Consider the following 27895-nt stretch of genomic DNA (forward strand, 5'->3'; position numbering starts at 1 on the left):
ATTGATGGCTGATCCTTTCCATAGCTGCAGCACTCCCTTGCAAGCACAGAATCCCTGCAGTGCAGGTTCCACAGCCTGTGCCAGGGCTCTGGGTATCCCAAACAGCCACTGACATACTTGCACAAGGGAGTATTTGTAGAAGCAGCTGTCTTCAGAGCCATCTCCTGCCTCTGCACTTCCCTGTTGTGCCAGAGGAGGACACTGTCAGCTCAGGGCTGGAGGACAGAGTAACAGCCACACGCCATGAGCGAGGCTGAGAGCCCTGAGCATGCAGTGCAGAGCCTGTTCTTGCAAGTCCTTTAAATATTACACTCCTGTCTGCCTCTCACAGTGGTGCCAAACCTGCTGCTCTGCACCCTGTGCCCACCTCATCTCCAGCCCTCCCCCTCTTCACCTTAAGAGATCTCTGCTGGATGCTGGAGAGGGGTGTTTGCTCAGCTCCCTCCCAGCCATCTCTGAGGGGCATGATTACAACAGCTCCACGTTGCAGGGATGGCTGGGGATGCCACAGCACTTGGGCTAATTGGGACCAGCAGGGCAGAGGCTCCCACAGTGACTGCAGCAGCAAGGGGCACAGGGAGCAGCCCTTGGGCACGCTGCAGCTGGCAAGGGGACCCCACAAAGAATGGATGGGGACCCCATTTCATCCCACCATCAGGAACACAAGGCCTGGGCACTGGCCCAAAGCTTAATGATGCCTTGAAAGATGCCAGTGCTGGGGTCTGGCATCTCTGCAGCTGTTTAGCACCAGTAACCCTGGCTCATTTGCTCCAACTCAACACTTGTGTCCTGAGCAGCCAATGGAACCTAGAGAGGTCCTGGAACACACAATGGAAACTGTGTCTTGTCTTCCTGAGGATGCAGTCACCAGCAGCAGCACTTGGCTTTGCTTTCTCTCCTGAGCTGCCCAAAGCCCTGCCTGAGCTCACAGAGAGTGTGAGGAGTGTTCTCAGTGTGGGACTGACACAGGGCTTTGTCAGGGCTTCTCTCAGCAAGCACACTCTATGAAGCCCTTTGGATTCAAACAGCTTTTCCTAGTTTGCCTTTTCCCTCTCCTCTCTGTGGCAAGCTTGGATTTCCAGTGGGAGGCTTTTTGGGCAGCTTCCCTTGACACTCCACCTACCATCTCTCCTCTCCTCTTCTGGCCACCTCCTCTGCTTCACTCCACAGCTGAGTTAAGGCTCAGAAGTGGTGTGAGCACCTCTGGGTCTCCTGTCTGTTCTCCAAGAGGCAGGAACAGTCATGTCAGACCATTCCCACTGCAAAAGAGCTGGCACTGCCTCAAGCAGCAGCTTTCTGTGAGGAGATGGGGGGTTAACCTGGTCCAGCTGCCCAGCAAGGCACCCTCTCAGCACCTCTCCTCAGCAAGACAAGGGAGAAAACAAGATGGAAAAGCTGACAGGCTGAGAGAAGCACAGAGACATCACTCACCAGTTACCATCCCAGGCAAAACAGACTGGACATGGGGGATATTGGTTGAATAAATTAAGAACAGAGGGTGGTGAGGTGGAAGAACAAAAGTAAAAGCCCTTCCCCATGCTGGAGCAGCACTGGCCTGAGCAGTGCTCTGTGCACAACACTGAGACCTTGCCATTGCAGATCTGAACATGTCACACACTCTCTGAGGTGGCCACAAGCTTTAACCTTTGCTTGCCCCACAGTAACTGCCACCAAAACCACTCTGCTTCATCCCTGACCCTTCCTTCCAGTGCCAGCAGCCTCATACAGACACAGATGTCTTCCCTCCCTCCCATGTCCCACCAGGAGAGCAGCAAGTCGTGCTTTTGCCACCACACAGGTGTATTGCTCCAAACAGAATGCAAAGCACTCTGCTAGAAGCAGCAGCATCGACTGCAGAGCTTCAAACACATTCAGCATGTGCAGTGTTGCAGCCAAGGACAGAGCAAGAAACGTGCCAGGACTGGCCAAGCAGAAACAGCCACAAACTGCCTCTAAATATGAACAGATGCAAAGCAAAAGAAGAAAGAAAAACCCCAAGACCACCCAGCTTTGTGGTTTCACCAATGTAGATGATTTATTGCTCCTGGCAGTCGTTTGCTTTGTCCAGCAGCACTGCAAGGAGCACTGACCTGCAGCTTCTGCCATGGAGCAGCTTCCCCAGGTGATGTGTGGCCATTGGGGATGCTCCCCTCCACTCCTGGGAGCAGGCAGGGATAGGCAAGCAGCAAAGAAACCTGCACCTACATCTGCAAAGCTTCCTTCAGTGCTCTCTGCTCAGGGAAAGGAAAGGAGCCTAGTGTCATACCCAGGACTTGAGACAAGTCACTTGGGCAGAATGGATCCCAGGGTACACCAAACCACCCCCCCAGTTGCTGAACAGGGCTTTCCTGTGCTGAGGAGCATCCTCTGGCACCAGCTTCACTGTTATTCCTCTCCATTAGTTTTCAGACCACCAGCAGAGTCTGCTCAAATGGGTCCTTCATCCAGTTTCCAGGACAAAATCAACAGAGTTTGAAGAGCTGGAGTTTCAAACACCAAACCACCCCTTGGCTTTTGCTCCTTTCACAGACATACTTGGAACAAATCATTTGTTTTAAGATTTTCCAGACCAAATAGCACCCCACCCTTTCTCTCAGCTTCTACCAAGGCATGAGAAGCCCAGCCCAGCCCAGCCTGACTCACACACATCTGGACCTGAGGAGGGTCAGTGACAGAAGGGAGTTAACAGCTCTCACCCAACAGCAGCAAAGCTGGGTGCTGTATCTCACTCTTCCAGCAAGGGGATAAATCCAAACCTAGGTCAGACAGGGGGCTTAGGAGTTCCATGCCCCCAAGAAATTGAAAGCAAGTTCATCATTCCTGGAAGTGCAAGCTTAAAATGAAGGCACAAGACAGAGATCCAAAAGGATGCCATTGCCACAGCAGTCCCTGAAGGGCTCACAGAGAGGAGAGGCAACCCCTGCAGGCTCCAAAGCAAAGCAGAGGCTAAAAGGCAGTGAGATGGTCTGGCTGGGAGCTGCTTCTCTCAGCACTTGTATGTGTGAGGTTCAGAACTGGGACATCACAGCTGCACACAGTGCTCAGGCAGTCAACAAGCATTTGTGGTGGGGCTTTGGCAGGGAGCAGCCCTTGGACCAGGAGCTGAAGGCCAATGAAGTGAGAAGGGCAGGGTGTCCCTAGCTAAGGCTCCATCCCACCACAGCACGAAAACAGGGCAGGTTCAGAGCTGGGGGCAGATGCAACACAGAGCCAAGATCATCAGGCAAGTTTGTGGTGATGGGGCAGGTCCAAGGCCAAGCTGGGAGGTCAGGCCATGCATCAAGCTCAGGCCCAGCCATTCTTCCTACAAGTGGCCCCAGCTGATGAGCCAGAGGCTGTGGAGCTTCCTCTGCAGCTCCCTCCCCCAGCTCCCCAGCCCAGACACAGCCATCAGCAGCTGGATGAGTCACATCTCTGTGCTTATCTCCCCCATGGCCAGCCTGGAGGCCTCAGTTCTCCCTGAAACAGTCTGGGGACTGGTTTTTGTTGTGTTTGCATGAGGTTTGATGGTCTCAAACTGGGGGCACTACAGGGTGTCTGTGAGAGGGAGGCAGGTACAGGGCTGCCCCACACACAACTCTGGCAGCTGAGCATCTGCTGGGGAGCAGAAGCGACCCCCAACCTCCCCAGCCTGCCTCTCAGACAGCCTGCTCCCCAAAAATGGCCTGTCCTGCCAGTGAGCCCCTTCTCAAGCATGGCACTGTAAGGACTGCAGTGCCTTTGGCAGTCTGTCCTGGCCTCTCCACCTCTTCTTCTTCTCTTCAAGGACCTGTCCTGCTGCAAGGAGGTTTTCCAAGAGCTGGGTGCTCACTTAGCTGAGCTGAGGTCAGGGTGTGCCTGCCTGAGCTGTGGAAAGAGCATGTAAATACCACTGCAGCTGCTCTGATCACAGAATAAACTTCAGCAATGACAGCATTTGCTCCCTAACTTCATATCCCTGCAGTTTACTCCTTCAGTGCAGCTGCCAGCAAGTGAATATAGCACCCTAAGGGACAGGAGAGCCAGGCAGAAATCAAGCACCCTGTGTCAGGAGATGCTTAAATGACTTTTATTCCTGTCTGGCTACATGACTTGGTCCTACATCCCTTGAGCCCACCAGAGAAATGCCACCCATGAGCAGCATTCCACCTGTGATGCCTGTGTCAGCTCACTGGAGGATCTCTGCTGTGTGAAGCAAGCTGCCAGCACTGCTCTTACCTGTTGGATGCTGACCCAGGCTGAGCTGAACTTCAGAACCAAGCTGAGGCTGAGCCTCACAAAGGTCAGAGGATACTTGCTCCTGTCCCTTGCATACTACTGCAGCTCATTCTCCTAACTACAAAGCAGACACCCCAAGATACTCTGGAAACTGAGAGCAGCCTAGTTTGAAAGCCAGAATGCAGCACTGAGCTCCTGGTAAGTGCCAGACTGCTGTCAAACCCCGAGGGCAGCAGCTCACTGAGGTCCTTTGCACTGCTGTAATGTCACTGCACTGAGACACAGTGGAAAAGCTGTGAAGCCACGAGATGACAGCAAGCATCTCCCCTGTCAGATGGTCCTCCTGCACCCTTACTGTGGCTGCCTGATGCACCTGGACCCTCCCCAAGTGCTGCCAGAAGATGCAGGTGGCCCACCCAAGCCTGTGCAGAAAGAACAGGCAGCTTGGAAGCACTCTCTGCTTTCACATCCCCCTCAACTCCACCACTGCCCTCCACCCATGACATCTGCCATCTGCCTCACTGACTCACCACAGCTTGGGTGGCTTTTCTTCTTGTCAGCAGGAAATGCTCCCTGGCTCTGCTCAGCACAGCTCAATCTCCCCCTGCAAGCTGCCCCTGCTCCTGCTCCAGGATCCCTGTGACGTAGCCACAGTGATTCATGGCAGCCAGGCAAGCTCAGGACTTGCTGCAGCTCAGCACAGCACTGTCTGGAGCAGCACTGATGAGGGCAACGTTGATGTTACATCTTCTGAGCTGGAAAATATCTGGTGCTGCTGAGGATGCACTTAAGGAGCTCACCCAGAGTAATCCCATCACAGCAGCACTTTCACTTGCATCCTTTCACTTGTCTTTCTGATCACACAGAGCCAGGGAACTGCATGGGAAAGAGCCTTGGTGTGTGAATGTGTCAAAGCTGTGCTGCAGACCCTGGTATTCCCTTCCAAGGCATATGTAGGGCAATAGGTGGTGGGAAAACTGCTGCCCATGCTTTGATTATTGCATCTCCACATCCACTGCCTCTTGCTCTGGCATAACCTGGAGCCTCCCCTTCTCTAGGTCCTTGGAAGTGGATGCTGGCAGCATTAAACTATCTGTAAATGGTCCATTTCTCAATGACCAGCATGAGGAGGCTGGTCCAGAGCACAGGCAGCTGGCTGTGCTTCACAAGAGGTGCAGAAGGTCACCCTGCCTTCACAAGTGCTAAATACTGCACCTGAAAGCAGAGCAAGGAACTCTGACCTAACCAGAATCACATCCACTCCAAGTCAAGGCTTTAAAAGTCTTTGGCAATGGGATGGGGGGGGAAAAAAGTGAGCTCCCACACTGCTGCAATCCCAAACACTGTGGCCCATCATTAGCAGCTACTGCTCTAGAACTGATGGCAAGTTCATGTCCCTTTCCTGTGGTTGTTACACTCAAGGACTTCCACTCAGCAGATTCTGTTCCAAGAGGGAAAGGCTGATCTCTCACAGCCAATGGTCTGGCAGGTTGTTACACCTTTCCATCTGTTCTGTGTGTTAAGGGAGGGTGACAAGGAGAAAGGAAGGATGGGAGCAAAGACAGAGGTTTTGGAGCTGACAGCAGAGCATCTGTCTGCAGACAAGGAGCATTTCCACTACAGAAGAGCTGCAGTCAAAATGTATTCACTGCAGGCTGGTGTGGAGTGAGGAGGAGTCACAGGGGAGACTTCAGGCCCTTGAGCTAAATTCCAGTTGCTGCCACTCAGGCTCCTGTGAAAGGAAAAGGTTCAGCCTGGCAGAGCTGTGCAGGAAGGCTGCTGCAAGGCTCTGCCTTCCCTGTGTGCCCCCCACTGCTAAGAGGTCTCACAGAGGCAGCTGAATGTTCCCTGTCATGGATCACACACCTCCAGCCAGCTCACACAGTGAGGCATGTGATGGAGCATCCCCCAGAGCTGAGCTGTGCCCTGTGCTGCACAGCCTGCCCTGGCAGGGAAGGGACAGGGGAGTCTCTGCAGAATGGCAGCTCCTGTGCAGGGGTAACATTCCATTTGCACTTGGGGGTGGGAAGTGCAAGCTCACACTGCAAAGGTGTCCAAGTGCCTCAGCTTCACTGACTCCAGTGGTACTGGGAGAAGGAAACCTCTGAGACTCTGCACCTCTGCCCTGCCTGTGTTTGGTAACAAGCCACTTACCCTAAACACTGTACTTTTACAGGCACTGCAGGTACCAGAGGAACAACTGACAACTGCCAGGCTCCTGGAGTCAACAGGGAAAGGTGGCATGTTTTGCTTTTGGAACATGGAGAGGAGTCACAGTCATTCCTCAACAGGCATTTTCCTCCTCCCTGACCTGCAGTTTTCAGCCTGGGATGCCTGAGCCTGGGGATCCTTATCCCTGAGGTACCTTGATGTGGCATTGCCTCAGAGGTGCTGAGTTTTGTAACCTCTGTGCATGCTTTGACAGGAGTGAGGCATCAGCCCAAATGCATGTGGGCAAGAGCACAGAGAGCAAGGCAAGAGGACTCCAGCCCTTCTGAACTCAACTCTCTCTTGTGTTCTCTCTCCCTTAAAGTTGCTTTGATGTTTTTTCCTCCTTGTGCATTGAAAGGAAGGTGAGAATGCTCTGCAGCTCAGTGTGTTATCTTCTATATCCAAGCAGGTTTTACTCTTGGAACAAGGATCAGGACACCTCTGAGCCCTGTGAACAATGAAACTACAGAACAAGCTTTTCCAACTGATTTTTGGGGGGATACTTTCCCTTCTTTTCAACTCGTTCCAGCTGTACACACTGTCCTGGCCACATTCCTACAGTGAGCACTGACAACTGCTTCATAGCTGACATTCCCAGCCATGGATGAGCCAAGATCCACACACACACACAAAGGAGGCAGCACAGGACACTAAAAATAACTCCACTAATTGAACAGCCTTCAGGGCTCAAGATGCAGCAGCCACTCCAAAGCCAGTTCCTGGAGAGGGAACTCTGCAGCCAGGGACCAGGGGGCTCTCCAGAGGCTGTGGGGAGGGAGGATTTCAGCACATTCCCCATGTGCAGGCACTTAGTGGTAGGGAAATACAAGCCCTGAGTCCTGCAGTGGGGAGCTGGGCCCTGCTGACCAGGGTGGGGTGCATGGGAAGGGTTACACACATCAGCTGGGGATCTGACAGCTCTGGGGAGGGTGCTGCTGCTTTGTAGTTGGCTGAGGCACATGCAATCCCAGAAGTGCCACTTTTGGCAGAGCCCAGGGATCCAGGGGAAGCTGCACAGCTGGTGTAGAGGGGCTTGCAGGCAGCATTCTGCATCTAGAGGTCTCAGGCTGGGAGTGCTTGCTTATGGCTGGGCTGCACACACTCCCCAGCACAGCCCCTACCAGTGTAGCTGTGATGTGATCCCTGGGATGAAGAGGAAGTTTCTTAGGGGTTCATCTGCTCCTTGGCCAAAAGGCTTTATGTTTTCAGAGAGAATTTGAACAGCAGGGTTTGACTTTCTCTGCTTTGACACAAACATCCCTTTTCTCTGGTGCTCACACTGGTTTGTTCACTCTCTCCCCACCACCAAGCCTGCTGTGACTGCTCCCAAACACCAGCAGCCCTAGAACAGACTGCTGCATTCTCTCCTCCCTGTCACTTTTCACTAGGAACCAGTCTTCCCTCCTGCTTCATGAAATCATTAAATGGACTTGATGCAGCTTCTTCTCCAGCTGCATGTAGTGAGCTTGCATCCCAAAAGCAAGCATCATGCCTGAGGTGCTTTGGCAGGGGCATCGTGCTGTAAAAGTGGGTCAGTCCTGAAGCTTCCTTCCCTTTGAAGCACTTGTGCTTTAAGCTCCTTCTGACTTAGACTTGAAATTGTTGCTCTGGCATAGAGCCACCAGGCATGAAGGCACCTTCTTCTTCTGTGAGGTTTACAGATGGATGTTTGGGACAGAGAGAAAGCAGATTCCAACTTCTTGGGCTCTGTTAGTGAGATACAGCCAGCTCAGGAGAACAGCCAATGTCTGAGCAGCCCCCTCTTTTCATCTCAGTGTAGCATTAATCTGTGCTGGTTTATCCTTAGGCACAGGGCTTAAGCTCACAATTCCCTGAGTCTGCTCCCAGCATCAAGTGAACAATGCAGTCCTTTGGGCTGGATCCCTCACAGCCTTGCTGCTGTCACCAGTGTGAATGCCAAGCTTCAGAGGGTATTCCAAGTCTCCAGCAACAAGGTGATGAGTGTAAGCTGTTAACACCCAGGGTCCTGAGCTGTCAGAGCTCCTCAGGACCCTGTCTGTGCTCACTACAAAAAGAACAAGGCATCTGGACTGTGGGATCTTTGTGAGCTCTCTTCTTCTTTAGATAAAGGAGTCTCTCACCTCACCCTTCTGCAGATTTGATGCACATCTCTGACCTGAAATGAGCCAAAAGGCACCCAGGCAGCAGTGTGTGCCCTTTCACTAAGTGGTACCTGCTCTGCAAGCTTATGGGAATCCCATTTCTGAGCACACATGACACATCAGGACTGGTTTATGAGCACACAGACCCACAGCTCATCCAATCCAATACCCCAGCCCTTTGCTGCTCCCTTGGCTACATCAGGGACTGGAACCTGACAGACTCTCCCTTCATGGGCCCCACCTTTGGGCAGTGCCAAGCCAGCCAAACACAGGAGACCAGCAACCAATGCCTTGAGAAAGAGGCTGCCATCAGCACCCAAAAAGACAAGGGGGAGCAGCATCTTACCATGTGATAGTTGATCATTTCCTGCAGGCTGTCTCCAAATTTGTCGAGGCACTCCTGCAAAAAGAGGTGAAGAGACCTGGTAGTGAATAGAAGCAGCTGCCCTCCATTCCCAAGGGTTCAAGGGCTGAGAGAGACCCTCACTAAGCCACTGAAGAGCCACTCTGCATTTGGCAAAGAGGCATTTCGAGCATGCCTGCCACTGCAGCCAAAGGCTCCCTGCCCTTTGCAGTTTAGTGCTGCCATCAACATGTCAGTTGTTCCTTGTGTAAGCTGGTTACCCACGTTTCCCAAATCACTGATGCTTACTGACCTAGATTCCAACAACCTTGCCAGCACTGAGCCCAGTTCTCCCTGCAAACAATGCCTCTCACTGACATTTCAGCACTGCACTCTCACATGGGCTCTACACTCCTCCAGAGGGAAAAACCTCATACTAAATGGTGACTTAAACAGCACAAGGCTCTTGGATAGGTGGTCTTTTCATAGCCATCAGGAAGCTTAAGACTCCCCAGCCCTCCCTGTGTGCCCTGCTCCATCCCCCAGGACCACTTACTGAAATCATCTCATCCTTCTTGCACTGCTGCGACAGGTCCCGGACCCCACTGACAAAGTGCTTGTTGGTGGTGATGTAGGCTTTGCCTGCTTCAATCATCCCACTGCAGAGCTTCACCAGCTGCAAAAGGAGAGAGGTGTGAGCCAAGGGGCAGCTGGGCACATCAAACTGAATTGCAACCAGCCTGGTTGCAACCTGCAGCAATGGCACAGCCCCAGAGCTTTAGCATGGGATGCCATGAAGGCTCCTGGTGTGGCTGCAGCAGCTCTCACTGCACTCAGGGGATGTCATGCTGGCAACACTTCAGTTGTCACTCAAGAATAACAGTTCCAGGCTATCCTGGATAGCTCTGATGAATCAGGGCAGCCCATTTTTAACCCAGTGTGCTCATCCCATCCTGAGGGATCAGGGCTGCAGTGAAAGGATGCTGGTGACAGACTGCCTGGGCACAGTTGGGCACTCCTTGGTGCTTGGGTGGAAGGGAGAAGCTGTCTAGAACCTCTGTGCTAGGACTATGCTGCCTTTTGGGATTGCCAAGGCTCTGAGGCCAGCTGGCTGTTCTGTCCACTCTTACTCTGGAACAAAGGGGAGCCAAGTGTCCAGCAGCCTGATGGGTTTGTATCCTGCTTTCAACAGCTGACCAGGGCTGCTCAAGCCACCTTCCCTCACACACAGCTCCAACCACCAAGCTTGTGGGTAACTATGAATCGATTCCCACAGTTCTGCAGCCCAAGGAAACTTTGCTGGTGCTCTGTGAGGGATTACAGCACAGATCTCTGGGCTGCCTGTGACTCAGCACAGTTTCTGATGGAGCTTTGCTTGGAGAAACCACAACAGCTTAACACACTCTGACCCTCAGCACCTGGTGAAGTTACCTGGAACTTGCAGCAATGTGAGGTGGCTTCCTTGCTTTGGAATGAGTTTGCTGCAGCCCAGGCATCCATCTCCAGACAGCCTTTCTCAACTGCTGATAGCTCAACAGCTGCAGGGAACATTCCCAGGCTTCCCTGCCTCAGCAAACTGCCTCAGCAGGCCTGTGAGGGGCTGCAAAGGCTGGAGCATCAGCTTAGCCAGAACTCCTGGCCATCAGCCTGTCTCAGCCAAAGCTCCTTGGAAAAGGCTCCACTAAACAACTTCAGAACCAAAGGCTCAGGGGATACAGCACTAATGGCTGCCCACTGAGCACAAGTGTGTCCATTTCTTGGTTCTTTGGGTGAGGTTTGATTAAAATCACCCCTGTTCAAGGCTTTTTTAACTACAAAGGAAAAATCTGAGCTGCTCCTGACAGGCACCACTCAGATCTGAGCTTCTCCACACTCAGACTCCAGGAGCTTTTCAGGGAGAGTCATCTTCCTACTGAGAAATGGCTTTAGAAATCTTTCCCTGACAGCCAGCCTCACCTACATGCTGGGAAGGAGCAGCTCTGCAGTTTGTCTCCATGCCAAAGCCTCGTGGAAGCCTTGGTGTGCTGGTTTGGGGCTTGGTGCTTGTTCTATTTATGCAGCCACAGGGCTTTGGGATCTAATGTAGCATTCACTGCAGAACAAGCTTGCTTGCCTCTGTCTGCAGCTCTGTACAAGTCTATCTGAGTGCCTGAATGTGTCAGTATGTATAAAGTCCCATGTGGGATATCTCTGCACACACAGGCTCCACTCTTTCACTGGCACGTCCTCTCCTGTCCACACAATCTGACACAGCAGCACTGGATGCTAGCAGACTTGTACTATCCCATCCAAGCTCAGAGAAGAAAAGCAAACAGATGCAGTTGCTGTGACATCTGGAGCCCAGACACACACTGGGGCTTTGGACAGATCCTCTGGAAAGGAAACACAGCCTGTTCTGCAACGTGGCAGCTTCGAGCATACCTCTGTGCAAAGGCTCGTGGCCAAGGCTGTGTCTCTAGTAACTGAAGGCCATGCAGCACATGCACACTCCCAGGGGGAGCAGTGATGGCTCTGCAGATGGACCACAGCACAGAATGAAGGCAAGCTCTTAGAAACAGCATTCAAGCCCAAAGCTGTGGTGTTCCCTGGGCTGAAGCACTTACACTGGCCTTTACCTCCACACCTACAGGTGATAAAAGGTCAGTCATTTATGAACCAAGTGCTCAGGGCCACAGCAAGAGGCAGGGAAACAGTTGCTCCTTGCCAGCTTGCTGCTGTTTAAGAGCTAGCTCATGGCAGCTATTTGGGTATCAATCCTTCCAGCCAGCTGGGCATCCCCCAGCTGGGACACAGGCCTGGAGCTGGGCCAGCCAAGGCTGATTTATGAGTGAGGGGTGAGTGAATCTTGTTCAAAGTTACCCTCAGATAAACTAATTCCAACTTCAGTGGCTCTTCACATGCAAATCCAGCCTCACTTGGCCTGGACCTGTGAGCCTGCTGCTGACAGAGCCCGAGCCAGCACTTTGCATGACTGCCCATCTCTGCAGCAGGCAGGTGAAACGATGCAAGCTGAGTGAAGTGGCCACTATCACCCCACAACTGCTGCCAAGGGAAGGCCAAAATCACAGGAGACTGGTGCTGGAATGCAGCCCTCACCCAAAAGCAGCTCAAATCAATCTGCAGCAAAGCAGTGAACAATGCAAAGCTGAGAGCTCTGACCAGCTCTGTGACTCCCAGGCTGGGACTGCTCCTGGCACACACCTCACTGCAGGGGCAGGGCTGGAATTAGAGCAACTTTCACCCCATGCTTCATCTTTAGCCCATTAGCTTAGAGGAAAACAGATAACCTAAAGCCCTTTGCAGCTTTCACCAGTGAGACTAGTTAGCTTGTGCAGCATTTCAAGCAGCTTGATGAGTAAATGGGTTTTCTAGGGCACAGCTTTGCCTGGGGCTTGTGACTGCAACAAAGCCCACTTCTCCCTCACATGCAGGAGCTTTATCCCTTGCTAGCTTTGGGGAATCTCCCAGATCAAAAGCCAGGAGCACTTCTGGCTCTTTTTCTTCTTTTGTCTCTCTTCTCCTTTAGAAACAAACTTGGCTGATGTCTTGGCCATCAGGAGGAGTGGGGGTGGAAAGGCTGCCCTCCACCAGAAAGCCTCAGACTTCAATCCAAACTACCAACAGGGTGTGAAGCATCACCTGTGTACGTGCAAAATGGCCAAAGTGGTTTCTGAGAGGATGTTTCCAGTGTCCAACTGTGCCACACAGCCTGGCTGAACATCAAACATCAAACCACAGCCACTAATTTGGCCATCACAAAGGAGCTTTGGCAGGCACCTGTCAGTAGAGGGAGACATGGCCCTGTTGACAAGCCCAGTGTATCACACACTGGTTTCCTACCAGCCTGAGATGGGCTCAGGGTTTAGAGGACATTGGTGGGGCCATAAACCTGAAGAGGAACTCATCAGTCCTTCCTCACATCAGTGTGTCAAGCTGCCCCATCTTACCTTGTCAAGCTTTGCCTCTATCTCCACCACATCTGTTTCCACTTCATCGATGGTTGCCCTGCAATGACAGCAGCAAAAAGAAATCATTCATTGCTTGCTTGTGACCATTGGGAAAGAAGCCTCAAGTCCCAGAAGATCAGAGAGACTGAGGTCTGTGAGGTGGTGCTGGAGGAGGAGGGATTTATGCTCCCCACTTTGGAGTCTCCTGCTTTGGGTCTTCTGAGGTGAGAAAGATCACCCCTCCTCAGGAACAAGAGATGGAGCTTGTGCTGTCTCCTGACAGTGTCATGGAGCAAGTCAGGTGTGCTGTGGCAGTCACACACAGCAAACTCCTTTAGGAGCCTTGTTCTGCTTCTGCAGGCAATGTTGTTAATTGGTAGTAATGCTGTGTGACACAAATAACCACACTGACACCTTAAGCATCCATTCACATCAGGCACAAACTGCTCCCTTCAGTACCACCCAGTCTCATTTTCTAGGCTACAACTGTGCCTCAAGTGCAGCCACATGGCAAATGATGTCCTTTGAACCTTAGGAACCATCACTCAAGCAGAAATACATCTTGGTCCTTCTGCTGCTGAACACCATAAGTCTCTTTCACACACGTGTGGCTTTGCTTCCATACTGATAACTCTGCTCCATCACTCTCAGAGCTGTTTTCTTTCCATGTCACTGCACAGATGTGGCTGTAAGAGGCTGTTAGAATCCAGCTGCAAAGGTCAGCAAGCCTCCTTCCCAAAGTGAAGTATTAACTTGACATCAGCCCTTTGCAAGAGGCATTCCCAGACAAGCACAGGGGATGCAATGACTTTCTGGAGGCCAGAGTCCAACATCAAGCCCTGTAAAGCTGAGAGGATTCCTTTGCAGAGCTGCTCCCTGCTCTGTGCTGTCTGCACTTGAACAGTTGCTTCTGTAACCACACACCTGGAGCTGTGGGAAGCCTCACACCCCCTTTTGCAATGAGGACATGCAATCCCAACTCCCTGCAAGGAGCTTCTGAAGCTTGTGGGCTTGTAATTGAAAAGGTTGGTTCCTGAAATATCACACCCAGACTTTACCAACTCCAACACTGAACATGTGCCAGCTGAAAGGACAGCAGGGGAGAGCTGGGGCTTGGAGCACATGGGTCCATGGCACCATCTGAGCTGAAGGATCCAACAGCCACCAGCCAAAGGCAAGAGCCAAAGCCCCGAAGGAACCATCAGAGCAGGGAGTGACCCTGTGCCTCTGAGGCTCTGGGTGTCTTCAGTCAATGAAAAGGAATGTGACTGTCTTCACTAAGGGAAATGCTTCTAAGAGAAGGAAGGAGACATTTAAGCCCCAGAGGTCACAGTTCCTCACAGCAGAGGAACAATTCCTCCTCCATCAATGGCCCTTTCCATTCCAAATCCCTTCTGGGGTTTGCCCACACAGCTCCCACACAGTGGAGGCAGAAGGGAGATGCTGGCCACTTACAGGCCACTGCTAACTCTCCTGCTGCCCTTGCTTCACCTGGTTCCAGTGAGTCTGAAGCACACAAAGGGCTGGTTTGCTGTTCCCAACTGAGCTGAGATGTCCCAAGCAGGACACACTGCAACCCTGCCAGTGCTGTGTGAGCAGAGACTGTGCTCTGCTCCCTTCATCCAAGAGCTCCTGATGCTATCTCAGCAAACAACACTCCCTACATTTTAACATAAGCCCAACATCAAACCCAGAGGAAACAGGGCCAGGTCATTAATCACTCCTAGAGATGGTGGGAGACACCCTGGAATCTGCTTTCATTCAAAAATACCAGATGCAAGCAAATGCAACCGCTGCCTGCAACTGGCTCCTGGCCTCCTGCCAGCCAAGGAGCAAGAGCTAGAGCTACACACAAGTTTACTACCTGCTGAGCACTTGAAATGAAGCATATTTATTGCCCCTTCCCTTGCCCCACAACGTCACTTCTGTCTTCCCAGGCCCTTGATAACCACACAAAAGGGAATGGGTGGCTCCCAGGAGTCAGTGTCCAGGTTCACTGGGCTGCTGGTTACTGCAGTGGCAGCACAGTTAAATGGCTTTGCCTTTCTCTAGTAGCAGCACAAAGCACCATCATGAAGTCTTCAAGCCTCTGTGCTATGGCAACAACATCCCAGGAACTTCTCCTTCCTTGGAGGGCTTCAAGACCCGCCTGGACACGTTCCTGTGTGAGCTGACCTAGGTGGGAGCTGCTGCTGCAGGGGGCTGGACTGGATGAGCTCTAAAGCTCCTTTCCAATCCTACCATCCTGTGATTCTAGGAACTTTCTCCAGGAGATTGGAAAAGTGCTGGGCAGCCTCCTCTTTGCTTTCCTTCAATGCTTCCTCAAACCTCTCCCTTGAGCAGCACCCTGGGAGCAGCCTCTAGGATCCAAGCACAGACCTAAACTCCTTCCATCCTCCCATCAGCCAGACTGAGAATGAAATCCTGGTGCCTCATTATGAAAGCCCAGACTCCCCTGTGCCCAGGGCTCTGCCCACAATCGATGTCCTACCAGCTCTTTGAAAACACAGCCAAAAAAGCAGCTTCTTTCCCTCTAATAAAGCAGTGCCCAAGCTTTTCTGCAACACATCTGGCTGCCCTGTACAAAAGGCAGCCTGGCTGTGCTGGGGGCAAAGCTTTTGAAGGAAATGCAATCATTCAAGAGCTTCTTTCAGGCAGTTTGTTTTCCTCTTGCAGCTATTTTTGTTCCCTGGGTTTGGGAGCTGTGTCTCTCTGCGTCACGCTCTTACTGCCACATTCAATTGTTCCACTTGGTTTCTTTGAGCTCCTGATAGCTGGACATAATAACCAGCTAAAAGAAGAGTGCTGGGCTTTCTGGGGATGCTTTTCTTTTCAGGAAAGCAACAGCAGCCGTTGCTGAATGTGCAGACATGAGCTAGAGGCTGGTGCAGCACGGCAGCCTGGCAGCACATCTCCTGCCACAAGCTGCACAGAGCATCTATAATTTATGCTCCATTTTTGTCATCCCTAAGAAAAGCAGCTGATATATTTGGGTTCTGGGTGGAAGAGGAAGACATTCTGGGTCTGGTGTCCACTGAGGTGTGAATACAAATGCCTATGGCTAGGACAGCATGACACTTTTGCTTTCTCTTTGGTGTATAGATGGGATACAAAAGGTTCCAAGTGTTTGGTTTCACAGTGGTCTCAGGGGCCTGTGCAGGTGCCAGGATTGCAATGGAGAAAGCAAGGGTGAACATTTATCTATCCTTTCCAGTTCCATGGTGCTTTTCTATCTGAATGAAGCCCTTGTGCAGGTGAATTATGAGGCCAGGGGTAGTGCAGCCATGCACTCACCTTGGAGAAGCTGGAAGTGGAAGGCACAAGGACCTCAGTCCTCAATCAGATGCCTGACTCCTACCCTGAAGTGTCATTTCCCATATCCCTGCTCTTGCTGGCCAGGTATTTTTCTTTCTGCAGCTCTGTCCCTTTGCTTCTTAGACAGCAATGTAAGCTCTGTAAGGGCTGGGAGGAGGTTGGAGCCAAGCAGCAGCATGCAAAAGCAGAAGCAGTTCAAGTTCCCCACCTTCTCCTCCTCTCTGACCAAATGATGCCACTGCAGAGCCTGCTGTGCTCAAGGGAGAAACCAGGGAGCAAAACCTAGAAGTAACAGCTGCTGCCTCCCTGGCTCCCAAACTCCCCAGTGCCCCACCTCAGAGCCAACTTGATGATGGTCTGAGCTATCCCAGTGCACTGCAAACAAGCTGGTAAGGAGCTAAAGCAGAGTTAACTGGGATGCTCCTTGACAGCCACTGCTTCATGCAGCCACAACAGGCTCAGCACATCTGCTCCAAAGAGGTGGAAAGCTTGAGGAGGGAGATTTCATCAGACTCCTTCACACCTCATCTCCTGCCTGAGTCCAGCTTTTGGGGTTCAGAGTGTTCTTTTGCTGCTCACTGGTGCAGTTCCAGAGTGCACTGATGGTGCTTCCCTACAGAAAGAGCAGGTCTCAGTGCAACTGCCTCCTGCACAACACAAGCACTGGGCTCAAACCTCTGCCAGCTTCACTCCCAAATTTACATCCTCCCACAGTTCCACCAGTGTGTCTGAGATAAGAGGCAAAACCCTTTCAGTCACACAAGCAAGCTGAGAACCTGGGATAACTCCATGGGGATGAGTAATGTCAGCTCAGCACTGCTGAGCTCCACTGCTCTGTCCTGAAGGGACACAGGACTGAGATGCACAGGCATGGCAAGTGGCACGTGTGAGCCCTCCTGAACTCACATGTTCTGCCATGTCCACAGCACTTGTGACATCTGACACAAAGAGCAAAGCCCAGGCAGGAGCAGCAGCTGCAGTGTGCACACAGGGATGCTCAGCACTCAGGGCTCACAGGCTCACACAGCTGGAGACATCTGCCTGGGAAAGCAAGTGACTCTGCTAACAGGCAATTCAATCCCTGCACCCAAAAAAAGCAATGTCCCAAGTGCTGGACAGCTAAAGGCTGTGCAGCCATGTGCTGGCTGCCTGCCCTTGCTGTTTCCTGATGCTCTGCTCTTCCTGCTAATGCTTTTCCAGGCCTTGGGCTATTTCTGTCACGAGGGGAGAGAAAACAATCCCCAGCTTCATCTGCTGGTTGTGCAGTGAGAAGCAGGAGCCCTTCCAGCTGAAGAGATGATGCTTGAGCCTCCTTGCTCAGAGAAATCAGCATTTCCCCACAGTCCAGAGGGATCTGCATCGAGACTTTCTCTGTGTCCTTCACAGGAGCCACTCAGAAGCATGATTTGTATGTGACAAAAACCTCCCCAGAAGCGTTTTTATACCCCATGGGGACAGGAATAACAAGCTCTGCTGAGCTCTGTGGCAAGAACACATCTGCCTTTCCCCTACTGGGACTTGATTCTACAAACATCCATGAGATGGTCCCAGCCAAGCACCGAGAGAATTCATCACCCACGTCCAAAAAGTGATCAAAGCATCAAAGTCCCACTGGCAAAGTGCTGCAGGAATGCAGCTGCTGGCACCACTGCAGCTGAGGCTGAGGGTAGCTGTGTGGGTGCCTAGGACTGCATTTTATCATCCATGCTGGGAGTGCAGCTAGGGCAGAGCTTGGACAAAGGCAGGTGGGAAGTGCCACCCTGGCTGAGGGGCGCTGCCTGTGACAGGGCAAGCACAAGGCTCCTCGTGTAATTACCATTCATCATCACTTGCTTCTGACTCTGCTGAGTAACAGTCTTGCAAATGAGATGGTTTCTGATGACTGGAGCAATGAGCAGACCTAACAAAGCTGTTATTAGCTGCCACAGAAGTCATTCCTTAGCCTTGACTTGCCAAGTGACAACCATTTGCTCCCCAGTGTCACTGGGAGTGTGCAGCGATTGATTTGGTGAGCTGGATCCTCAGCTGACTACAGCAAAGAGCAGCCAGGTATTAGGTGAATAAACCTCAGCAATAAACCAGATGATGTTACTAAGTGGCTTAGGCATGAAGTGACCAAGAGACACTTCTCACAGAGGCCTGTCTGCATTCCTCCCACGTGCCTGTTGTGGTGAACAGTGCTCGTGGCTTTCTGCAAGGTTTTTGTTAGCTGAGTGTCTTTGACACAAGCACACAAGTGAAGGCAAGTATGGCAGAAACCCAACACCACAACTAGGTATTAAAACAGCCTTAAAATGACCTAAAAATGCTTGGGGACTGCTGGCAATGAGATGAAAAAAGAGACCCAGAAGGACATAAACCATCATTCCAAAGCATTAGCTGCTCCAGTAGCAACGACTCACGCTTGCAGCTGTCAAAGCAACTCCCAAAGCTGACTTCATGAAACATGCCCTTCTTTTTGCTTGAGAAGTGCAGTTGGTTCTCCTCACTTTTCTGCCAGGGAAACAGAGGCACAAGAATGCAGAGACTGGGATCTTTTCCTCTTTGCAGTACTGAAGTTCAGGAGCACAGGGCTCTTTTCTGCCAGGTTACAGGTTGTTAAGTTGGTCAAGTGAAAGGGCTCATTTGCCCCTTAAGGCACAGTTATATACAAAGGCTATCTCACTCACCATCTCTAAAAACAGCTGTGTTTTTAAGGCCAGAGGCATGTGAAAAGCACCTCAGAGCTTCTTGCTTTCCAAAGCACCCAGCAAATGCAGATCCATCTCTTTGGGGCCACACAGCTCTGCCCTGCACGAGCTGATGCTGCTCCCAGTGATGCACCAGCAGGACATGTGGAGCCCAAGCCAAGCCCCATTGCAGTCCATATGAAGCCATCCCTTTATCTCAGCAGGAATGTTTCTGGAGAGCCTGCTTCCCTACCTCCACTGCTGCCAATTCCAGCTTGAGCTGATTTGTGACTCCTCCTGATGGGATCTAACTGCTACATCATGTTACCACTCCCTTACAAGCCCTCTGTGCTGCTGTGCATGAAACACTCCCCTAGCTGAAGGGAAGGAGAAGCTGAATCCCTTGAACCCTGCTCAGAGTCCCACCTGTAAGCCAGCTGTTCCCAGAGTTAAACCCACCCTGCCTTGGATGAGCCATGTGTGCAACAGGAGCACCACACTCCAAGATGTGCTTCTCTAACCCATGCTACACCTGACCACCACGGTGAGTGTTGGGCAACCCCCAGAAACCCACCTTGCAGCAGGAACAACTGTGGGCACACCTGCACAAAACCTGCTTTGCCAGCAGCAATGCAAGTGACTGCCAAATGCAGGAGAATGGCTAAGCCAGGCCTTGCAATGACAGCTCCTCCACTGGAACATCCTCACGAGCCTGCTGTGTTTGGAAGTGAGCCACTGGCACATTCACATCAAAGGCAAGATTATTTAGCCACCCAGAGCATTCAGGTCTCTGTTGAATATAGCAGCAGAGCAGGCTGCCAAAGGCCCTACAGCACATGCCACTACAGTGTCTCCCTTAGCTCAATGCAGTGAGACAGTGAAACATGGGCTGTCCAGAAGTCAGGAACTGCTGGATCCTGCTCCTGACAGCCACAGCATTCATGGCAAGCCACAGGCTCTATGATTGCTATTAAAAGACTGAGAAAAATGCATCCCTCCCTCTCTTGCAGGATTGATTGGAGGATTCAATAAACAGCAGTGGCAAAACACTGAGTTGGGAGCTGCAGGGATGCAAAATGAGGCTGTGTTCTATCTGAAATGGGGTGAAACCAGCACTTGCCTTGGTGAGATGAGCTCTGCCCCTGACCAGACAAAGATGTTTGGCACAGACACAAGTCATTTCTGATTCAGCTCCTTTTCCCAGCACCATCAGCAGCATGGCAGGGTCACCAACAGCTGCCAAATGCCTCCCAAAGGAGCCCTGACTTTCTTTAGAGATGAAAATAAGGTGAGTGTGTTCCTTCAAGGAAAAAGGACCTGCAGGGGAAGGTGGGGGTTTAAATTCACCTCCATGGCCTCACCTTCTGCAAGGTCCTTTGTATTTCTGGAGGTTTGAACTGAGATGAGCTCAAAGCCAAGCACTGGTTATTAGTGGTCACTCTGCTGCAAAAGAGAGAAGTGTTGCTTCATGGCATGGTGAAACACTGCTGTGGACAGCCCTGCAGAAAGCACAGGACTCTCACTCCCTTTTCTTGGCTCTTATTTTTAAGACACACAAAGGTAAGCCAAGGAACCTGACACAGACAAGCAGCAGAGTCAGCAAAACCCTAAAGCAAGGTCTTTATTAAGCTCCCTGAATACCCATCTGAAACCTTCTGTGCCCTCAATACCCACTGTTCCTCCTCCTTTCTCCAAAAGGATAAGGATACTTTTGCATCTCTGTGTCAGTGTGAGCAGGCAGCACCATGGCAACAGCTCCATGGTGACAATATCCATGACAACCAGACCCTGCAATTGCTGGGGCTTCCCCTTGCAAAGGAGAGCTTGATTTGCATGGCTTTTTGCACTTGCTCTTAGCAAATAGCATGGGGCTGGTTGGCAGACAGTTAAGCACAGGCAAAGGTTTGTGAGGATAACGAGTAGACAGGATAGTGATGGAGATGCTGAGTTCTAAGGGGTAATGAAACTGGGTAGTGCCATTAAATACCAGTTCAGCATCCCCAGTGTGGTGTGGGCTGGAAAGTGAAGTCCAGGTGAGATGCTCTCTCAAGGTTACAGTCACACCAAGTTTGCAGCTCTCACACACAAGGCAGAAGCGCTGCCATGCTCAGTAAAGTGCCACTTCAGACACACACAGCCCTTGTTAAAATACTGGAGACTTGAATGACCCTGCTGGTGCTGGTTCTGCAAGGCCCAGTAAGCCCAATCCTCCAGGGGCACCTCCAGGGGGATCTGAGAAGGGACTGAAGAGCTACCCTGAATGAGAACATTCACTCCTGGCATTAATGCCAGCCATTCCTGACACCAACAACTCTCTTAGGTGGCAAAATCAAGGCACAAAACCAGGGATTCATGTTGCTGAACTTCAAGAAGCAAATAACCACCAAGTTCCTCGAGTTCTGGCCCCAGTCTGAAGCTGAAGTCCTGTTGCAAGAGTCAACCTAGAGCTGGGAAGAGGGATGGTGAGGCCTGAAACCAACCAGAACCCAGGAAGAATGTGGGAAAGAGACCTCATCTACAGGAAACCTTCCCATCCCCAGCCCACTAAACCCTGCTGCTCTGTGTCAGCTCAGTGTGGCTCTTACACCAAGCACTAACACACCGAGTGCCACTGCCCATCCCAGCCACAGCACTGGGGTGTCTGGGCTGAGAGAGACACAGCTTGGGATTGAGTTGCATCTGTGGCTTCAGTGGCTTCCTGGCTGCTGGTCAGGGTAACAAATGCTGTTGCCATCTGCTTCTCCTCTGCATCTCCTCTATTGCCTGCCCTAACCAGCCCCTCACCCCAGCCACACACTCATGGGCCAGGCACAGCCCTGTCACGCTGCCCACCTGCAGATCAGCAGCCAACACTTCTTCCAAGCTCTGCTGCACAACATTCCCTAATCAAACCAGAGTTTCAGCACATTTCCAGCATCCCCTGTGCATGCTGATTCTCCCAAGCTCTTCCACACCTCTGTTCATCCCCTTCAGAACAGAGTCTCTGTTGTTCTGTCATCAACAGCAAGATTGGGACAAACTAGATTAAAACTCAGCTGGGTGGAAGAACAAAGGCTTGAGGAATTCTTCAATTCTCTTTCAGATCAGGAAGGTCTCAGAGTACAAGCTTCAGTTCTCCTTCTGTGGAGCAATGGCAGAGCTCTGCATCTAGCACCAGGAGGATGAAATCCCATCTTCCTTGTCCTTGTGAGGGCTCCTGGATTTACCAGTGATGATGTGGATGGGGACAAAGTGACACCAGGGAAAACGCCCCTCCATCAGCCCCTGAGCCTGCTGCTACCTGCTCTCACCCATCCTCATCAACCTTTTGAGCAGGTTCATTTGCTTCCTTGAGATGCTTGGGAAAAGCAGCTCCATCCCTTGTCCTCTTGTTATGGCTCCCCTTCTATCCTGCACTGCAAGCTCCTGCCTGTGAGCAGAGGGGAGGAGGCTCCTGCAGTCCCTGCTGGCTGCAGCACTCACACAAAGCAACTCCAAGTGTTTATCTGGCTCTCTGGTATGTACATCACTGCTGTGCTTCCAGCTCAGTGCAGAAGTCTCTTTGCAGCTGGAGTTAATGTACCATATTCCAAGGGTGGGTCTAACTAGGCTGAGGAGAGAGCTGTCTAGTGACTTGGAGGAGCCTGGGAGCCTGTGCTCCTGGGCTGTCTCCTTCCCTCTGGCAATGCCTCAGTCACGTCACCAAACTCATTCATAAGCACTCCCTGCCCTGGCTCCTCCATCTGTCAAACAGAGCTGTTTTCACAAAGCTGGACTGTGAACTCCACCACATCCACAGGCCTTCAGATCAAAGCCAGTCTGAACACATTCTTGCTCATGCTGCCAGAGGTGTATTAACCCCCCCAGTGCTGAGGAGCCAACAACCTTCCCGAGCACAAACGCTGGACACAGTGCAAACACTCACCTAGATCTGGAGTAAGGATGCTGGAAACTGGCACATGGGATGCTTTTGCTCTCTGGTTTCAGAGTCAGCAGCACTCAGCCTTTAGTTTCTGAGCTATCCCTTTCCTACCATCACTCAGTATTGGCCAGACTAGAGCACAAATGATTCTCCTTTGTCCCCTTCCCCACAGGGGTCTCTGCTGCTGGAGTGGAGGTTTGTTTGTTAGGTGCAAAACAAGGTCTGGAATGCTCTGTGACACTTCAGCTTCCATCCAGGATAGGGCACTGCTGCTTGCAAATCCCAGGTGACCCTCTGTGCTCCAGAGTGAGCACTACACAGGGTGCCAGAGACCAGCCTTGTGATGCCAACAGGCATCCTGCAGGTCAGTAAAGTCCTACCAGCCTCATGCTGCACATGGAAAGGCCAAGGCAGGGAGAATAAACAATCACACGTGCTCACACAGCAGTGACAGTGCTGAAAGTAATTACCCAATAATAGCACCAGCTAGCCAGTGAAGCAGCTACCACAGGTGGGATACCATCAAGGCTTTCATTGTCAAAGGGTTACAGAAGTCCTGGAGCCAGCTAGGCTTTGAAAGGCATCCACATGCCAAGTCCTGAGGCAGACACTTGATTTTAAAGCTCTCTCCCACCAGACCCAAAGGGATTTCACATGCATGCCCAGTGGTGAGCAGCTTCACCCAGCTGGCTCAGTTGCAACAGGAGACTGAAGAAATGTCTTTGTGAAACCAGTTGCACTGGTGCAGCTAGGAGGGTGAACTAGATTCAGAGATATACCCAGCAAGGAATAAACTAGTTACTATTACATGTTGCCACACTCAAACCCCTGGGTGCCTTGCTGTCCCAAGGAGAAGGGATGGAAGACGTGGAGTAAGTCCTTACATTGAGTAAGGGAAAGAGCTGTTGCTCTGAGCCTCAGCAGGTCCCACTGCAGGCTGAGAAATTGCTCTAAATAAATACAATTCATTATGCTGTATGCAAACAAACTAAGGCCAGGCATAAAGCTGAGGATGAGGGGTTTGGGAGGGCTGCATGACCACTGCATGGCTTTCCTTTCTGGTCCTGCCTAATGCAAGGACACCACAGATGCCCTTGCCAGTGGCACTGCATTGCTCTGTGACTACAGAAGACACTTCAGACACGTCACATCTCTTAAAACAAGAAGCATCAAATCCTTTTGGTTTGCCTGTGGCTACTGGAGGGCTTTTTGGATCCATTAAGTCTTTGATTCCTCTGGGTAATTATCAACTCCTAATCCTCAGCAACCCAACAGAGTGACTGCCATGGTGTGAGAGGTGAATTTGGCCAGCAAGTCAAAGCAGACAGCCTGGATCTTCTAGCATGAAACACTGAGACACATGTTCCCTGCCAGAAATATCATCCCTGGTCCTAGGCAGGAGGGCAGGACAGATGCAGAGTCAGCTGTGTAGTGATAATAGAGTGGGTGGGGAATTGCAGAACTGGCTGTTAAACAGCTTCCTACTAAATGCAAGCCTTTAATCACAGCCTAAATACCTGCACAAGAGATGAGCTGGACCCTGGAAGTGAAGGCTGCACACCTTGTCACTGATCTACATGGAATTCATAACATCAAATACAGAAAGGAAACTTTTCTGCCATCAGGAGGGATTAAACAGGTCTCTGGTTAGAAAACAAAGCTGGTTTATGCAGAGCAGCAGAGCTTTGCACCTTGCTGCTGACTGTGGAGGGGCAGACTCAGGGCCTGCAGCTCACCACAACTCCACAGAAAAGTTGGTTTGGAAGAAAAAAGCACCAGAGTCAGATGTTCAATAGACTCTGCAATGCTGCACAAGCTGCCTGCTTCCAACCAGAAAGAGCTGGACTGCAGATGTGTGCAGGACTTTGTTTAGTCTACCATGGTTATTGCTGTAGAGAAAACTTTGTTTTACTCCTAAGTATTCCCTCTCCCACACACATGCAGAGCCACAATGCACACACACACTGCCTGGCAAAAGATGCAGAGCCTGCTTGTTTGAAACCCAGAGCTGGAAGACAAAGGCATCTGGGAGAGATTGATGGGAGGCACAGAACAGTTCAGGGGAAAAGACACACTGGCAGTAGCAGGAGATGCTGCAAGTCAGTGGAAAAGACACACTGGCAGTAGCAGGAGATGCTGCAAGTCAGTGGAAAAGACAGACACACTGGCAGTAGCAGGAGATGCTGCAAGTCGGGGAGGGAAGCCAGGAAAACGATGCAGAGGCAAAGGGGAGTGCAAGAAAAAGCAAGAGAAAAGTGCTTTTGCTGTCTCACAGGCAGAGTTTCAGCTCACACTGTTGATTTACACCAGCTGGGAATCCAGCCTTCAGCTGCTCTGCAGCCTTGCAGCCAAAGCCACCTTTGCCATGAGGCTTCAGCAGATCAGGCCTCTGCTTCCAATGTCTCTTTGGTGTCTCAGGTCCAGGGGCACTGCCCATGCACCTGGGCTGGCTCAAAACCCTTCTTATCCCTTGATGGTCTCTCAAGTGCCAAAGGAGAGAGAAAGAGCAACAGTGGAGAGAAAGCCATGGCCACAAACGCAGAGCAAGGCAAACGTTCCAATCTGCCAGTGGCAGGTGTCCCTTTGGTGCAATGGCAGTGACAAATGTCACCCTGCCCTCCCCAGCACACACACACACACACACTTCATCTCTTGTCCCCATTAGCTCCAGAACAGACAACCACACAGGGCCTATTCTGCAGCACTGTATCATCTTGCACTGATTGCTGCTTGTCCTCTGCCTGGATGCTGAATTCTGAGCTCATTAGCTGCTAATGGCTCTGCACGTGGAGCTCTGGCACACTTGGGGCCACAGACAATGCCTTCCCTTGTGGCCACAGCCACAGGAACTCCATTGTATGGCCCAACACTGGAGCTGTGTTCCTCTTGGCCAACTCTCCACAATTCTCTCTGCTCTGTGAGACTTCCCAACCCTCTGCCAAAGCTGAGCCTCACTGGCCTGCTCAGTGCTGGGCTGTTGCTTTGCATTTCCCAGCACAGCAGCGCTGCCAGTGCAGCTCCCCTGGCAGAACAGGCTGCCCACATGGGCTGTGGAGGCTCCTTCTCTGGGGACATTCCAACCCCCTGGATGAGCCCCTGTGTGCCCTGCTCTAGCTGCTCCTGCTCTGGCAGGGGGTTGCACTGGATGATCTCTCAAGGTCCCTTCCAGCCCTTGAGACTCTGTGACTGTGTGTGACCTTCCCAGCACCTGAGTCCTTTCTGCTGGAAGCACAGAGCCCCCAGTTCCAGCCCAGTGTGACACTTCTCACACAAGCAGCAGCCCCAGGGACATGGTGAGAAGGTTGGCCAGGGGCTGCTGCTGGGGCCTGGCTGGGCATCAGTCAGTTGGTGATGAGCAACTGCTTTCATGTGCATCACTTGCCTTCCTTGCATTTTATTCCTCTGTTATTTTCCCTTTTATTCCATCACAACAACCACCATGGTCATTATTTATTATTATCACTATTAATAAACTGTTCTTAGCTCATCCTATGGGTTTTCTTTTACCCTTCCAGTTCTCCCTGCATGCTGCTGGGGCAGGGAGGGAGTGAGTGGCTGTGGGGTGTTCATTTGCCAGCTGGGGCTAAATCATGACAAGCTGTGACAGAGGAGGGCAGAGGGGGATGGATGTGAAGATGAAGGTCATACTATCACCTCACAAGGCCAGCAGCAGAACAGAGCAGATCATCCTCCTCAGATTCAGAACACAGATGCCATGCATCAACTCTGCCTTGCCAAGATTGACCAAAGTCAGATGTTGCTCTGTTTCCAGAAGGAAGGAACTGCTCAGACCCTGACAGCAGCAACACTCAGAACCACACTCTGCAGAGCACTGGTGCCCTTTCCTTGTGCACCCTGCCTCATCACTCCTCTGATCTCCTGTGCAGCAAAACTAACCTCAAGATTGTCAGTTTTAACTGAAAGAAGTGGATCCAGGGCACACAGAAGGGAACAGTAAATCTGACCCTGACAAACCCCACAAGGCAGGGGAGGTGCTGCCCAGCAGATCCACACTGCCCATGTTCCAACCCTGCACCACACCACACAGCCTCCCAGCTAAAGCCACCACTAAAGCAAATCCCTGTCAGAAACACAGCCCTTGAAGCTCTGTCCCAGCCCCAGAAGGAGCAGTGTCCCATTATCCAGGCAGAGAGAGCATCTACCACTTTCCTTGGATAATCCCTTAATTACTGTAGCCTCCTAAATAATCCCATTGAATGGTTTATGCACAGCACAGTTAAAACAAGCCATGCCACAGGTCCCAGGCTGATGGACAGGACATCACTCTTGGGTGTCTTTTCATCAGCTGATGAGCTTCCTTGTGTCCCTGCTAAAAGAGGTGGTGCCCCAACCCTTTGTCTTTCCACAGCACACTGGGTTTCAAGGCCAATAAAGCTCTTCTGACTGACTCACAACAGCACACAGGCCATTTACAAACCCATGCTGGCTGAAAGCTGATGTTACAGAGCTGTCCCCAGCTTTAACATGAAGCTCTCAAGACATGCCACATCAGCAGCTCTGTGGGCACTGCATTCTTACCAGCCCACACTCTGTGTTCCATGTGAATCTGTTGTGAATCTGTGCAGGCTGCAACACCTCAGCCCTGCTCTGCAACAGTGGGATGAGCCAAGCTTCTCCACAAATGCAATGTGTTCTGTATGTGCACTGACTGCATGGCTGGCTCCAGGCTCCTTCTGGATACACCCCAAGCTGGCACCTAAGAACAGTTTGCAGGCAGCAACCCCTTGCAAGGGAAAATCATTTCAGTGCCAGAAATGTTGTGCTCCCTGTCCTGGCTGAAGAAGTAGCTGGGGATTAAGAAGTCAGCTTGGCCTCTTGTACTAGAGTGGGAAGAAATGCTGGTACTGATTCATGAACACAGATAAGAAAACAATTGCTCTTCTCATCCCATGTTTTTGAGACTCAGGGATACACTTGCAGCCCTAAAGCACTGAGAAACAAGTCCTTATCACATCCTCCATCACTGAGAAACCAGGCTCACTGCAGGCATTAACTGAGGGGTCTGGTGCTCCAGGCAGGCAAAGCCTTGCAGATCAGGGTATGCTCCATGGAATCAAACTGTGTGTGTGATGCAGAGTCAGCTCCTGGGGCAACAAAAAACAACCTGTCCTTTGTGTTATAACAACAGTTTTTCTCTCTCCTCTCTCTTTCTTAGCACACACATGTGC

At 51.5% G+C, this 27895-nt stretch overlaps 1 protein-coding gene across 3 annotated transcripts in view; it reads right to left on the reverse strand.

Annotated features, from left to right (window-relative positions):
* Positions 1-27895, reverse strand: part of ACAP3 (ArfGAP with coiled-coil, ankyrin repeat and PH domains 3) — a 77432-nt gene that overhangs the window by 30656 nt on the left and 18881 nt on the right. For 2 of the 3 annotated variants that reach the window (XM_062012876.1, XM_062012875.1), the window contains exons 2-4: positions 12822-12879; positions 9431-9550; positions 8878-8931 (exon numbers count right to left, since the gene is read on the reverse strand). In XM_062012876.1, coding sequence (XP_061868860.1) covers positions 8878-8931; positions 9431-9550; positions 12822-12879 — 232 coding nt within the window. Of the gene's footprint in view, positions 1-8877; positions 8932-9430; positions 9551-12821; positions 12880-27895 lie in introns of those variants that run through there. The other variant, XM_062012877.1, reaches the window with a different exon arrangement.

This window comes from Colius striatus, chromosome 21 (genome assembly GCF_028858725.1).
Source record: "Colius striatus isolate bColStr4 chromosome 21, bColStr4.1.hap1, whole genome shotgun sequence".
Lineage (NCBI taxonomy): Eukaryota > Metazoa > Chordata > Aves > Coliiformes > Coliidae > Colius > Colius striatus.